The sequence below is a fragment of the Dama dama genome, chromosome 1 (assembly GCF_033118175.1).
Source record: "Dama dama isolate Ldn47 chromosome 1, ASM3311817v1, whole genome shotgun sequence".
Taxonomy (NCBI): Eukaryota; Metazoa; Chordata; class Mammalia; order Artiodactyla; family Cervidae; genus Dama; species Dama dama.
In genome coordinates, this window is record NC_083681.1 from 40,525,504 (window position 1) to 40,541,694 (window position 16,191).

The window sequence follows — 16,191 nt, forward strand, 5'->3', positions numbered from 1 at the left end:
GACTTGATTTTGCCTCAGCTTTTTTTTTTCTTTTAAAAGAGACAAGGGTTACGTTTGGTTTATATGTTTTCTGATGCCTTTTACCCCCCCTTGAAAAACAGTCATGTATTAAGCAGGAGGTTCCATAATATAAAGAAAAACCTCTAAATGAGATGACAGGGTTATAAAACCAGGCCCAAGCCTTGGAATTTCAGAGTAAGATAAAGACCTTGGTCTCAAAACACCATTTTCTGACAAATTGGACCTGCTATTAAAAAAATTTCCAAGTGTTCTGATGTGTTTTCATATAGTGCATATGTAAAATACAAAAAGGAGTGCGCTTAATAAGTCACTTGCCCACTGTCCATTTGCAGCTTGAATATAAGAAAAAAACACAAAATGGAGACAAAATTCGTATAGCAAAGCACATTTAAATGAGTTCACTTCTCTTATTTCATCTGCTTTAGTATTGCTCAAGGAGACAAAGCAATTATTTATGCTGATTTGCTATCAGGAATTTAAAAAAGCAACAGAAATAATACTGTATTTAGTGTTTCCTAATGACAAATGAAATATTTCACTCATTATGTAAAAAAGGATTGTATTCTTTTACACAGATTGAATCAAGAGAGTGCATATTCTCTGTATCTTAGATGCTGAGTAATACTTCTTTCTTAGAGTGAAATCTCTCCAGAAATAAGTAGTATATTGAAATTATATGGGTTTTGAGTGACTGCAGCGAGACTATAGAGTAAGAATTGATGAAAAGCAGGAAGGAATGTTTGGACACGATGGAAGGCCTCCCCTCTGGGTGGTGTAGATAGAGGTCATGACGAATTCCTCAAATCAGAGAGGGGCTTTGTGCAACTGGGCCTAAAGTAGTACTAAAGTAGGCACAGACATCCAGAGGTGGGGATACAGGCTGGTGTCCACCTAGCATACTTTGGAAAATTCTATAATGAAGATACATCAGTACAAGTTATTACCTATCCCAAGGCTTTGGTCAACTTAGAGTACAGATGTTAAATACCACAAGCCAACATCCCACGGTCTGAAGATGTCCCCTGTATGCTAAGTGTGCAAGTATTTGCCCCATGCTTCTTGTCCTCCTAGTCAACCCCCTTCAGCCCCTTTCCTATCCCAGGCCCTGAAGGCTGGGACAACTTGAGCCCTGTATTCCAAACTTGGGTTCATGTAGAGGGGATCCATGTAACCACAAGCCCGCGGGTAACCCATGCAAGGAAACCTACTCAGATTGGGTCTAAATAACTTACATTTTTGCTTGCCTGAATTAGCCAGTAATTGCATGTGGGTAGACTTCGCCAGAAATGGTCTAAATGATCAATTAGAGGGCAAAAAGGAGTTCCTTTCTTTAAAGCTCAAGAGTCCCTGTTGAAGAGCCCTACTTCCCAAGCCCTGCTCGCATGGGCCTGTGCCCAGCTCTCTGCGGTGCCTGGGTATATTGTACATTTGCCTAACGATAATGAATCGAGGACTTATTTTGTAGGAAAATATAGGGCACTTCCATTACATGCAATCATGCAAAAAGGCTGCAAAATGTGCCACTCCATTAATTTTAAACAGAATCCTTTCCAAATGTCACCCTGAAACCAGAATAAGGGGTTATTACAAATCTGAAGGAATTAAGAGTAATTTTCATTTGTACAAAGGAGTTGAGGGATACGGCTGCTGCCACACACACACTATTAATTGGGCTAAATTTGATTCACCAATTTCAGTGTGAACCACTGAGTCCTGACTTAGCCTGCCTGATGCTGAGATCAGGGGGTCCTTCTTCTTGGAGGGCGCAGGTGCACATGCACGCATATACACACATGCAAACGCAAGTATAGAATGTACAGAGAATGTAACATAATGGGCTAGTTATTAACCAATATGTTCTTCAAAGAAGCAAAACAAATGGCAGCTTCTGGGAAGTCAGGCAACCTCTCTGAGCCTGTTTCCTTATCTGTAAAAGGGGCTGATAACATCATCTTCAGTGGGAGTCGTGAGTGTTCACGAGTTGGAGTAGGTCAGAGCACTTAGTGTGGTGCCCAGCCCATAGGTTACACCCATTAAGTGGTAACTCTTATCTCTGTTTTCATTTTCTGAGGGTGGGTGAGTGGGTGGGTGGGCTCTTGTGCCTAAGCCGGTTCCAGATTACACAGAAGGAAATCTGGACCTGGAACCAGGTTGGGACAACCTTCACAAGCCATTGTGGGGTCAGCCTCAGAGCCTAGGAGGTCAGGTCAGCCCACTGAGTCACTGGTCATTTCCTTTCTGATCTCAGTTCCCACTAACTCTGGGAAAAGAGCAGCTGGACTTGGAGGAGAGTGCACAGCAGGAGACAGGAATAAGCAGGATAAGGCGGCTCTGGGGACGGTCCAGTCTGACGCTCACTCCACATTCCGGTACTTGGTGAAGAGGTTGTACAGCACTCGCAGCGTAGATTTCAGGTCACAGTTGACGATGTCTGCATAGGATACAGAACAAAAAACACATTGCTTCAGTGGCGCCCAAATTGGCAGTGGTTGTCCCCTTCCTCCCGCCACCCACCACGGGTGCCCAGCATGTCCCAGGGGAGGGTGAGCTCTCTCTCTCTCCCCACCCCCACCGCCCCGTAGGACGTCACTGTGTGCTCCTGAAAAGCCAGCTCCCTGTCCTCCTGGGACAGAAGAGCATCCCCACAAGACGACCAGGGGCAGGTGGGTGTTGAAGGATGATGGGAGGGTTGTGCAGCCAGACTTCAGAGCAGGGGGCAGTGAGGGGCAGAGGTGCTGGGGTGTGGGTGTTGCACCTCTCACTGAGAGACAGCGGGCCCCAGGGCACGCAGCCTTTGCCCTGGAATCAGCACCTCAGGTGCGAGGACCCTGACCCGACTCTGTCCTCTGGTCTCACCTGTGTCTGGGGGCCCCTCTGCCTTTACTCTGCACCACAGAGCCAGCTGTGAGTGGTGGAAAGGAGGGGACAGCCTGGGGCTACAGTGGGGGACAAGGCGGTGGCTTAGGACTAAGCCACCTCTCCTTTAAGAAGGGAGAGCGGGCACCTAGATGGCATAGGAGCCCGCCTGGCAGGGAATACAAGGTAGATAGGTGTCATCTGAAAGGTTAAGGACAGAGCAAAGTGGCCGGGTTTGAGTGGGGAGCTGGACTCTACTATCGGGAGAATTCCACTGCAGGTCCTGAGCTTTCATGCAACCATTTCCTCCCATCCTGACTTCCCCTGTCCCCTCTCTCTGTTCTTCTCTTCACTGGTCACTTTCTCTGGCTGCCTCGCTAACCGTCTGCTGACGCTGGCTCCTCCACCTTCCCTCCACGAGTCTCTGCTCTGGCCCCTGTGCAATCATGACCCTGCTGGAGAGCCCTCCCTGAAGAACCAGCATAGAGAAAACATAAAGAAAGGGCCTCTTTGCCTACTATAGGGCTACATGTTTGTGCGTGCTCAGTCACTTCAGTTGTGTCCAACTCTTTGTGACCCTATGGACTGGAGTCTGCCAGGCTCCTCTGTCCATGGAATTGTTGAGGCAAAATACTGGAGTAGGTATTGCTATGCCCTCCTCCAGGGAACCTTCCTGACCTGGGGATCAAACCCGTGTCTCTTGCATCTCCTGCACTGCAGGTGGATTCTTTACCCACTGAGCCACCTGGGAAGCCCATATAGAGTTAGACTGTAATTATAAGGAAAAGTTAAAAAAAGAAAAAGGTAAAAGCCTGATGACTATACAAGGCAGGAGAGTTGGGGTTGAGGAGTACAGAAGGCCAAAAAGGGCAAGTGGAGGGTAATTTCAGGAGCTGGGATGGCTGTTTCCCTTGAACTGGATGCTAGTTACAGGTGGCTTGTGGAATATTCCACTAACCCACACTTTTATGTGCCACTCTGTTTATGTGATATTTTTCATAGTAAAAGTTATTAGAAAAAAAAAAAAACCCTAACTGTGCAGAAGGTCAGATGAAGTAAATGATGTCAGAGGATAGAAAGTAATAAATGCTCTAGGATTCAAAAGTGGGAGAGGGAGGCTGAGCTGCTGTGAGAGAAGGGTTTGGGGACAGGTCAGGGCTCCAGCAGTGGTCTGGTGAATAGGAATGGGGATCATCCAGGACCAGCAGAGTGGGAGGCAGGGGCTCCAGCGGCTCCAGGTCTTAGCCTGGGGACTCTGGCAGTTGTGGCTGCTGCCATAGTGTTGTGCCCAGGTCCCAGCACTGCAAAGATTAAGACCAATTGGGCCCTAAGCCGAGGGCCTAGGACTCGGGAATCTCCTTAGGGCTCTGTCAACTCCTGGATAACCCTCCTGCCTGCTCCTGCCCAGGCGTTGTCTCCATTGTACACCAATCCCGCTCCACCCTGCTGGGCTCAGACTCTGCTCCAAGCTCACTTGCTGATAGACCAGGGGCTCAGGGACCACCCGCCAGGCCTGGAGCGCAGGCCCCTTTCTCCTTCCGTGTTGGTTCCTGCACAGGTCTGAGCCTCTAACTGGGATCCTGCCCCATAGCTGAGACCTGCTACCTCACCCTTCTCAGGCTGAATCACTTTCTGCCAAATACAGTCCCATGTCCTCTGGGTTAATTCCTGTCCTCCCCTTACTGCTTGATGTTCAATGTTCCTTAAATTCCACCCAAGTCAAAGATTAGGGAGTTAGCCTAAGGAGGAACTGTTAGAGAGGCAGACAGGGGCAAAGGTGAGCTCAACAAGGGAGTGAGTGAAGGGGCAGGTAGGGTAACACTGGGGCCACTGCCGCTGGTTCCTCACTGGGCTCCTCAAAGCCTCTTGCCCTCTCCTGTCCATTGTACTCACTGCAGCTTGACTACTTGGTTTCTGGGTCTGGTTGTACAAGATGCACACTCCATGGTACATTATTCACATTTGCACAGTGTTACCATAGACAACAACATAACTCTGGTCTTAGGAGGTTTCCCTGCTGGCTGAGATGGTAAAGAGTGTGCCTATAAGGCAAGAGACCCAGGTTCGATCCCTGGGTCAGGAAGAGCCCTTGGAATAGGGAATGGCTTCCCACTCCAGTATTCTATGGACAGAGGAGACTGGTGGGCTATAGTCTGTAGGGTCTCAAAGAGTCGGACATGACTGACTGACTAACAGGAGGTGTCCAGCTCACAGCTTGTATGGTCATACAGCCATGTCACTTAAAAGTCCAAAATCCTCATCCATGGTTTTACAGGGCAAAAGCTGACTCCAGCCCACCTCTCCAATCTCACGTCATGCCATGTTCTGCTCATTCACTCTGCACTGACCACACTGGCTTTCTTTTACAACCTCCCAATAGGCTGTCCTCCTCCATTATCTCAGCCTCTGCACACACTGTCAAACATCTAGATTGTTCTTCCCAAGTAGCTGACTCCCGATCCTCTTGTAGACCTCAGCTCAAAGCACTGTCTGCTCCGTGAAGCCTGATACCTGGTCTTGGTGAGGGCACCCTGTCTTATGTTCTCAAAACTCCTACACTCTTCCTTCACAGCACTGTCTCCGGTTCTAAATCAATGATTTGTGTGCTTATTTGATGAAATCTGTCTCTGCCTGGACTCTGAGCAATGTGACTGCAGAGAATTGACCGTGTTTTGCTCCAGTGCCTGGGCTGGTACCTGGCATGCACAGACCTCAGACATGTTAATAGGAGATAAATGAATGAACTGATGTTGAAGCTGAAACTCCAATACTTTGGCCACCTGATGCGAAGAGCTGACTCATTTGAAAAGACCCTGATGCTGGGAAAGATTGAGGGCAGGAGGAGAAGGGGACAGAGGATGAGATGGCTGGATGGCATCACCGACTCGATGGACATGGGTTTGGGTGGACTCTGGGAGCTGGTGATGGACAGGGTGGCCTGGCGTGCTGTAGTTCATGGGGTCACAAAGAGTCGGACACGACTGAGTGACTGAACTGAACTGAATGAATAATTGCCCAATGTCCTGGAAGCCAAAAAAGAAAATTCCAGAAAGAGGGGATGACTAATAGAGCCATATGCTCCCAAGAGGGTAAGAGCTGGAAAGAGTCTCAGGGACACAGTCCTGCTGGTAGCTTGGGAGTGAGCATGGCCACTTGCAGGTGGAGGCAAAGTGTTCACAGCAGAATGAGCAGTGGGCATGGGTGCAAAGGAGGAACTCGGGAGCCTGATGAGGGACAGACACGGATGGAGATGAGAGGATTTGTTTTTCTCCTTTAAAGACAGGTGAGTTCTAAGGTTGCTTGAGAAAGAAAATAGCCAATATGGGAAAAGGTTTCAAAATGACCATTTAACCTAATTAAAATTTATTGAAGTAGGTTGGTTTACAATATTACATTAGTTTCAGGTATGCAACATAGTGATTCAACATTTCCATAGAGTATACTCCATTTAAAGTCATTAAAAACAATGGCTATATTTTCCTGTACTGTACAGTACATCCTTGTTGTTTATTTATTTTATACAGAGTAGTTTGTATCTGTTAATCCCCTACTGCTCTCTTGTTCCTCCCTCCTTCCCTTTCCTTCCTGGTAACCACTAGTTTGTTATCATATCTGTGAGTCTCTGTTTTGTTGTGTTCATTCATTTATTTTTTAGATTCTACATATAAGGGAGATCATATAGTACTTGTCTGTCTTTAGCTTATTTCACTAAGCATAATATTCTGTAGGTCCATCCTTGTTGCTGAAAATGGCATTATTTCATTTGTCTTCATGACTGAGTAGTATTTCATATTATACATATACCACATTTTCTTAATGCATTGATTTGTTGATGAGCACTTGGGTTGCTTCCAGGTCTTGGCTATTGTAAACAGTGCTGCTGTGAATATCAGGTGCATGTATCTTAGAATTAGAGATTTCATCTTTTCTAGTTACATACCCAGCAGTGGTATTGCTAGATCATATTTAACTTCAACTTTTAGTTTTTAAGGAAGCTCCATCCTATTTTTCATCAGTTCAGTTGCTCAGTCATATCCAACTCTTTGCGACCCCATGGACTGCAGCATGCCAGGCTTCCCTGTCAATCACCAACCCCCAAAGCTTGCTCAAACTTATGTCCATCAAGTCAGTGATGCCATCCAAACATCTCATCCTCTGTCTTTCCCTTCTCCTTCTGCCTTCAATCTTTCCCAACATCAAGGTCTGGCTTTTCCAATGAGTCAGTTCTTTGCATCAGGTGGCCAAAGTATTGGAGTTTCAGCTTCAGCATCACATCTTCCAATGAATATTCAGGACTGATTTTGTTTAGGATTGACTGATTGGATCTCCTTGCAGTCCAAGGGACTCTCAAGAGTGTTCTCCAACACCACAGTTCAAAAGCATCAATTCTTCTGTGCTCAGCTTTCTTTATAGTCCAACTCTCATATTCACACATGACTACTGGAAAAACCATAGCTTTGACTAGACAGACCTTTGTTGGCAAAGTAATGTCTCTGCTTTTTAATATGCTCTCTAGGTTGGTCATAACTTTCCTTTTAAGGAGCAAGCGTCTTTTAATTTCATGGCTGTAATCACCATCTTCAGTGATTTTGGAGCCCCCCAAAATAAGGTGCTCACTTCAGCAGCACATATACTACTTTCCACAGTGGCTTCAATAATTTATATTCCTACCAGCAGTGTAGGAGGGTTCCCTTTTCATCCTCTCCAGCATTTGCTATTTGCAGGCATTTTCCTGACAGCCATTCTGAGAGGTGTGAGGCACTATCTTACTGTCATTCTGATTTGTGTTTCTCTGATTAGTGACTCTGAGCATCTTTTCATGTGCTTCTTTCCCATCTGTATATCTTCTTTTGAAAGATGTCTCTTCAGGTATTCTGCTCATTAATCAGGTTGTTTGACTTTTTACTATTGAGTTGCATGAGCTACTTATATATTTTGGATATTGGTTTAGTCGCTCAGTTGTGTCTGACACTTTGCAACACCATGGACTGTAGCCTGCCAGGCTCCTCTGTCCATGGGATTTTCCAGGCAAGAATACTGGAGTGGGGTGCCATTTCCTTCTTCAGGGGAACTTCGCAACCCAGGGATTGAACCCAGGTCTCCTGCATTGCAGGCGGATTCTTTACCAGCTGATCTGCCAGGGGAGCCTCTAGTAACCACTTACTGGTAATACAATTTGAAAATATTTTCTCCCATTCAGTAGGTTGTTTTTGTTTTGTTTTGTTTTGTCAATGTTTCTTCTGATGTGCAAGCTTTTAAATTTAAGTCCCATTTATTTATTTTTGCTTTTGTTTCTTTCCTATTAGGAGAGAGATCCACCAAAATCTGCTACAATTTGTCAAAGAACGTCAAAGAGTATTTGGCCTTTGTTCTGCTGTAGGAGTTTTATGGTTTCAGGTCTTAAATTTAAGTCTTTAATCCATTTTGAGTTTATTTTTGTATACAATATGAACAAATGTTCTAATTTCTTTCTTTTACATGTAGCTGTCCAGTTTTCCCAGCACAAGTTGTTGAAGAGACTGTCTTTTCCCCATTGTATATTCTTGCCTCCTTTGTTGTAGATAAACTGAGCACAGGTGTGTGGGTTTATTTCTGGGCTCTCTATTCTGTTCCATTGATGTATATGTCATTTTTATTACTGTAGCTTTGCAGTATAAAGTTATGGCAAATGATTCCCCCAGCTTTGTTCTTTATTCTCAAGATTACCTTGGCAATGTGGGGTGTTTTGTGGTTATATATAAATTTTATGATTATTTTTTCTAGTTCTGTGAAAAATGTCATGAGTATTTTGGAAGGGATTATGTTAAATCTGTAATTGCTTTGAGTGGTTTGGATATCTTAACAGTATTAATTCTTCCAATCCATGAACATGGAATATCTTTCCATTTCTTTGTATCATCTTCAATCTCCTTCATAAGCATTTCATGGTTTTCAGATTATAGGACTTTCACTTCCTACAAGTTTACTGAATTAATTTATTAGTTCTAGTAGTTTTTTGGTGGAGACTTTAAGGTTTTCAAAATATAGTATCATGTCATCTACAAAGGTGACTTTGTAGATGTCACCTTTGTAGTTTTTCTTCCTGTCCAGTTGGATACTTTTTATTTCTCTTTTCTGACTGCTATGGCTAGGACTTCCAACATTGTGTTAACTAGAAGTGATGAAAATGGGCATCCTTGTCTTATTCTGGATTTTAGAGAAAAAGCTTTTTAGCTTTTCACTGTTGAGTATGGAGTTAACTGTGGGTTTATCATGTTATTGTTCACTTGCTCAGTTGTGTATGACTCTTTGCAACTCCATAAACTGCAGCATGCCAGGCTTATTTATCCTTCATTATCTCCCAGAATTTGCTCAAACTCATGTCCATTGAGTCGATGATGCCATCCAGCCATCTCATCCTCTTCTCCCTGTCATTCCCTTCTCCCCCCACCTTCAATCTTTCCCAGCATCAGGTCTTTTCCATTGAATCCACTCTTTTCATCAGGTGGCCAGAGTACTGGAGCTTCAGCTTCAGTATCAGTCCTTCCTATGAATATTCAGGGTTGATTTCCTTTAGGATGGACTGGTTTGATCTCCTTGTTGTCCAGGAAACTCTCAACAGTCTTCTCCAGCACCACAGTTCGAAAATATCAATTCTTTAGCACTCAGCTTTTTGTATGGTCCAACTCTCACATGCATACATGACTACTGGAAAAACTATAGCTTTGACTAGACGAACCTTTGTTGGCAAAGTGATGTCTCTGCTTTTTATATGCTGTCTATGTTTGTCATAGTTTTTCTCCCAAGGAGCGAGCATCTATTAATTTCCTGGCTGCAGTCACTGTCTCTAGTGATTTTGGAGCCCAAGAAAATAAAGTCCATCACTGTTTTCATTGTTTCCCCATCTATTTGCCATGGTGTAATGGGAATGGATGTCATGATCTTAGTTTTCTGAATGCTGAGTTTTAGGCCAGCTTTTTCACTAACTTCTTTCACCTTATCAAGAGGCTCTTTAGTTCCTCTTCACTTTCAGTCATTAGGGTGGTATCATCTGCATATATGAGGTTATTGATATTTCTCCTGGAAATCTTGATTCCAGCTTGTGATTCATCCAGCCCAGCATTTCTCATGATGTACTCTGCATGTAAGTCAAATAAGCAGGGTGACAATATATAGCCTTGACATACTCCTTTCCCAATTTGGAACCAGTCCATTGTTCCATTTCTGGTTCTAACTGTGGCTTCTTGACCTGCATACAGGTTTCTCAGGAAGCAGGTAAGGTGGTCTGGTATTCCCATTTCCTGAAGAAGTTTCCACAGTTAGTTGTGATCCACACAGTCAAAAGCTTTAGCGTAGTCAATGAAGCAGACGTAGATGTTTTTCTGGAATTCTCTTGCTTTTTCTATGATCCAACAGATGTAGGCAATTTGATCTCTGGTTCCTATGCCTTTTCTAAATCCATGTTGTACATGTGGAAGTTCTCTGTCATGTACTGCTGAAGCCTAGTTTGAAGGATTTTGAGCATTACCTTCCTAGCATATGAAATGAGAGGATAATTGTGCAGCAGTTTGAACATTCTTTGACATTGCCCTTCTTTGGGATTGGAATGAAAACCAACCTCTTCCAAACCTGTGGCCACTGCTGAGTTTTCCAAATTTGCTGGTATATTGCATGCAGCACTTTAACGGCATCATCTTTTAGGATCTGAAATAGTTCAAGTGGAATTCCATCACCTCCACTAGCTTTGTTCATAGTTATGCTTTCTAAGGCCCACTTCATACTCCAGGATGTCTGGTTCTAGGTGAGTGACTACACCATTGTGGTTATCCAGGCCATTAAGACCTTTTTTGTACAGTTCTGTGTATTTTTGCCAGCTCTTCTTACTCTCTTCTGCTTCTGTTAGGTCCTTACTGTTTCTGTCCTTTATCATGCCCATCTTTGCATGAAATGTTCCCTTGTTATGTCTAATTTTCTTAAAGAGAGCTCTAGTTTTTCCTGTTCTATTGTTTTCCTTCATTTCTTTGCATTCTTTGCATAAAAAGGCTTTCTTATCTTAAATCACCTTTATTGTATCAAGATATGTTCCTTCTATACCAACTTTGAGAATTTTTTTTATCATGAATGGATGTTGAATTTTGTCAAATACCTTTTGTGTCTGCTGAGATGATCATATGATTTTTATCCTTCCTTTTTTTAATGTGATGTAGCACATTGATTTAGGGATACTGAACCATCCTTGCATTCCTGGGATAAGTCCCATTTAATTTTGGGATTTTTATATTGTTTGGGTAATATTTTTGTCACGAATTTTTACTTACATTTATCATAGATATTGACCTGTAATTTTTTATTTTTTGTAGTATCTTTGCCTGATTTTGGTATCTGGGTAATGATGACCTTGTAGAATGAATTTATGACTGTCCTCCTCTCTTCAGTGTTTTTTAACAGTTGAGAAGGATGATATTAGTTTTTTGTACTATACAGTAGGACCTTGTTCTTTATCCGTTCCATATATAATAGCTTACCTCTGCTAACTCGAACCTCCCACTTCATCTCTTCCCCAACCCCCTCTACCTTGGCAACCACAAGTCTGTTCTCTATGAGCCTGTTTATGTTTTGTAGATATGTTCATTTGTGTCGTATTTTAGATTCCACATATAAGTGATTACATATGGTATTTATTTTTCTTTTTTGTGCCTTAACTTTACTTAGTATGATCATCTCTAGGTGTGCCTGTGTTGCTGCCAAGGGAATCACATCATTCCTTTTTATGACTGAGTAGTATTCCATTGTATATTAATATATGTATGGATTCTTCTTTATTCATTCATATGTCAATGGACATTTAGATTATTTCCATGTTTTGGCTATTATGAAGAGTGCTGCTGTGAACACAGGGGTGCATGTATCTTTTTGGATTACAGTTTTGTCCAGAAATATTCTGAGGAGTGAGATTGCTGGATCATATGGTAATTCTATCTTTTGTTCTCTGAGGAACCTCCATACTGTTTCCCATAGTGGCTGTACCAACTTACATTCCCACCAAAGTGTAGGAGAGTTCCCTTTTCTCCACATCCTCTCCAGCATTTGTTATTTGTAGAGTTTTAAAAATAATTTAATTTACTTATTCATTATTTGTGGCTGCTGTGGGTCTTTGTTGCTGCGCAGGGGCTTTTCTCTAGTGGTGGCAAGCAGGGACCACTCTCTAGTTTGGCGCACAGGCTTCTCACTGCAGTGTCTCCTTTTGTTGCAGAGCACAGGCTCCAGGGCACACACGCTTCAGTAGGTCCAGCACATTGGGCCCCACAGTTGCAGACCCAGGGCTCCAGAGCACAGGCTTGATAGTTGTGGTACATGGACTTAGTCACTCTGTGGCTCATGGGATCTTCTCAGATCAGGGATTGAACATGTGTCTTCTGCATTAGCAGGTGGATTCCTTACCACTGACTGAGCCACCAGGGAAGCCCCTGTAGAGTTTTTAATGATGGCCATTCTGACTGGTGTGGAGTAGTACCTCACTGTAGTTTTGACTCGCATGTCTCTAATCATTAGCAAAACTGAGCATCTTTCCACGTGTCTTGACCATTTTTATTTCTTCTTTGGAGAAAGATCAATTTAGGTTTTCTACCCATTTTTGGGTTGCATTGTTTGTTTTTTTGTTGTTGTTGAGCTGTATGAGCTGCTGCGTATTTTGAAAATTATGCCCTTGTCAGTCACATCACTTGCAAATATTTTTCTCCCATTTTGCACATTGTATTTTTAAAAATGGTTTCCTTTTCTATGCAAAAGCTCGTAAGCTTGATTAGGCCGCATTTGTTTATTTTTGTTTTTATTTCTATTGCCTTGGGAGACTGACCTAAGAAAACACTGGTACAATTTAAGTTAGAGTATGTTGCGCCTATGATCTCTCTAGGAATTTTATGGTGTCACGTTTTATGTTTAACTCTTTAAGCCATTTTGAGTTTACTTTTGTGTATGGTGAGAATGTGTGTTCTAACTTCACGGACTTACATGCAGCCCTTCAACTTTCTAACACCACTTGCTAAAGAGACTGTTTTATTCCCACTGTATATTCTCACTTTATCAAAAATAAAATTACTGGAGGTGTTTGGGTTTATTTCTGGGCTCTCTGTTCTGTTCCATTGATCCATATGGCTGTTTTTGTGCCAGTACCACACTGTTTTCAATTACTGGAACTTTGTAGTAACCAAAAGTCTGGGAGGATTATGCCTTCTGCTTTGTTCTTTTTCTTCAGGATTGTTTTGGCAATTATGGATCTTTTATGGTTTCACATGCATTTTAGGATTATTCTAGTTCTTTGAACTATGAGTAATTTGACAGGATTGTATTAAATCTAGAGATCTCCTTGGGTTGTGTGGAGAAGGAAATGGCAACCCACTCCAGTATCCTTGCCTAGAGAATCCCATGGACAGAGGAGCCTGGTGGGCTACAGTCCATGTGGTCACAAAGAGTCAGATATGACTGAGCAACTAACACACACACTTGGGTTGTATGGCTATTTTAACAATATAAATTCTTCCATTCCAAGAGCATGGGATATCTCTCCACTTCTCTGAATCATCTTCAATTTCCTTTATTAATGTTTTATAGTCATCAGTGTATAAGTCTTCCACTTCTTTTGTCAGGTTTATTTCTGAGTATTTCTTTTTTGGGAATTCAACTTTGAAAGGTATGTTTTTAAAAATGCTGCTTCTAGAATATTTATCTTAAATTTTATTTATCTATTTTTGGCTGTGCTGGGTCTTCACTGATGTGTGCCGGCTTTCTCTACTTGTGGCAAGCAGGGGCTACTCTCTGGTTGCGGTGCATGGGCTTCTTAGGGTGTTGGCTTCTCTTGTTGTGGAGCATGGGCCCTAGGGCGCTCAGACTTCAGTAGTGGTTTCACATGGGCTCAGCAGTTGTGGCACATGGGCCCAGCCACCCTATGGCATGTGGAATCTTCCTGTCCTTTGCATTGGCAGGTGGATTCCCAACCACTGGGCCACTGTGAAAGTCTGGTACTGTTTTTACATTCCCCTTCTGATATTTCATTGTTAGTGTAAATAAATGCAATTGATTTTTGTACATTAATCTAATATCCTGCTACCTTGCTGAATTTACCAGTTTTAGTAGTTTTGTGTATAGTTTTTAGGGTTTTCTATATATATAGAATTGTGAAATCTGCATGTAATGACAATTTTACCTCTTCCTTCCTATTTGGATAACTTTTATTTCTTTTTCTCATCTGATTGCTGTGGTTGGTAGGACTTCCAATACTATCTTGATTAAAAGAGGTGAAAGTGTATGTCCTTGTTCCAGATTTTTAGCAGGAAGACTTTTAGCTTTTCATTATTGAGTATTATACTGGCTATAGATTTGTCATGAATAGCTTTTATTATGTTGAGATATGATCCCTGTATACCCACATTGGTAGGAGTTTTTAACATGAATGGATGTTGAATATTATCATATGCTTCTCTGGCATCTATTGAGATGATCATGTGTTTTTGTCTTTTGTATGTGGTATATCACATTGATTTGCATACACTGAAGCATCCTTATGTACTGGGGATGAATCCACTTGGTTGTGGTCTATGATCTTTTTCATGTGTTGTTGGATTCAGTTTGCTAATGTTTTGATGAGAATTTTTGCATCTATGTTCATCAAAGATATAAGCCTGTGGTTTTCGTTTTTGGTAGTATCTTTATCTGGTATTGGTATCGGGGTGATGGTGGCTTCAGAGAATGTCTTTGGGAGTGTTCCCCCCTCTTCAGTTTTTTGGAAGAGTTTGAGAAGGATTGGTACAAGTTCTCCTTTGTTTGGTAGAATTGCCTGTGAAGCCATCTGGTCCTGGACTTTTATTTGTATGGAGTTTTAAAATGACAGATTTTGTTTCATCTCTGGACCTCCCTGGAGGCTCAGTGGTAAAGAATCCACCTGCCAGTGTGGAAGACACAGGTTTGATCTCTGGGCCGGGAAGATATTCTGGAGAAGGAAATGGCAACCCACTCTTATATTCTTGCCTGGCAAATCTCATGGACATAGGAGCCTGGTGGGCTACAGTCCATGGCATCACAAAAGAGTAGGACATGACTTAGCAAAGAAACAACAACAACAACAACAAAAATTTCATCTTGAGTGATAGGTCAGTTCAAACTATCTTTTTGATTCAATTTTTGTATGCTTTATATTTCTAGAAACTTGTCCATTTCTCCTAGGTTGTCAAATTTGTTTGCATATAATTGTCTCTAGTGAATCAGTTATAAATATACATATAGCTGTTGTTCTGCCACTCAGTTGTGTACAACTCTTTGTGATCTCATGAATGGCAGCATGCCAGGCTTGCCTATCCTTCACTGTCTTCCGGAGATTAAATCAAACTCATGTCCATTGAGTCAATGATGCCATCCAACCACCTCATCCGCAGTCACCCACTTCTCTTGCCCTCAATTTTTTCCAGAATCAGGGTCTTTTCCAATGAATCTGCTCTTTGCATCAGGTGGCCAAAGTACTGGAGATTCAGCATCAGTCCTACCAATGAATATTCAGGACTGATTTCCTTTAGGATTGACTGGTTTGATCTCCTTGCTGTCTAGGGGACTCTCATGAGTCTTCTTCCACATTACAGTTTGAAAGCATCAGTTCTTCGGTGCTCAGCCTTCTTTATGGTCCAACTCTCACATCTGTACATAACTACTGGAAAAACCATGGCTTTGACTAGTTGGACTTTTGTTGGCAAAGTGATGTCTCTGCTTTTTAATATGCTGTCTAGGTTTGTCATTGCTTTTCTTCTAAGGAGCAAATGTCTTTTAATTTTGTGGCTACAGTCACTGTCCACAGTGATTTTGGAGCCTAAGAAAATAGTCTGTCACTGTTTCCACTTTTTCCCCATCTATTTGCCATGAAGTGATAGGACTGGATGCCATGATCTTAGTTTTTTGAATGTTGAGTTTTAGGCCAACATTTTCACCTTCTTCTTTTTTAACTTCATTAAGAGGCTCTTTAGTTCCTCTTCACTTTCTGCCATTAAAGTAGTATCATCTGCATATCTGAAGTTGATATTTCTACCAGCAATCTTGGTTCCAACTTGTGATTCATCCAACCCAGCATTTTTCATGATGTACTCTGAATTTAAGTTAAATAAGCAGGGTGACAATATACAGCCTTGATGTACTCCTTTCCTGATTTGGAACTAGTCTGTTGCTCCGTGTCCAGTTCTATCTGTTGCTTCTTTACCTGCATACAGGTTTCTCAGGTGGTAGGTAAGGTGGTCTGGTTCCCATCTCTTTAAGAACTTTCCACAGTTTTGTGATCCACCTAGTCAAAGGCTTTAG

The 16,191-nt window shown here is 42.3% G+C and overlaps 1 protein-coding gene across 3 annotated transcripts in view; it reads right to left on the reverse strand.

Annotated features, from left to right (window-relative positions):
• Window positions 1-390: 390 nt before the first annotated feature.
• The window catches only part of PARVA (parvin alpha), a 170,347-nt gene continuing 154,546 nt past the window's right edge, over window positions 391-16,191 (reverse strand). For all 3 annotated transcript variants that reach the window (XM_061147514.1, XM_061147529.1, XM_061147520.1), the window contains exon 13: window positions 391-2,452. In XM_061147514.1, the coding sequence (XP_061003497.1) occupies window positions 2,376-2,452 (77 nt within the window). In that variant the 3' untranslated portion in view covers window positions 391-2,375. The remainder of the gene's footprint in view (window positions 2,453-16,191) is intronic.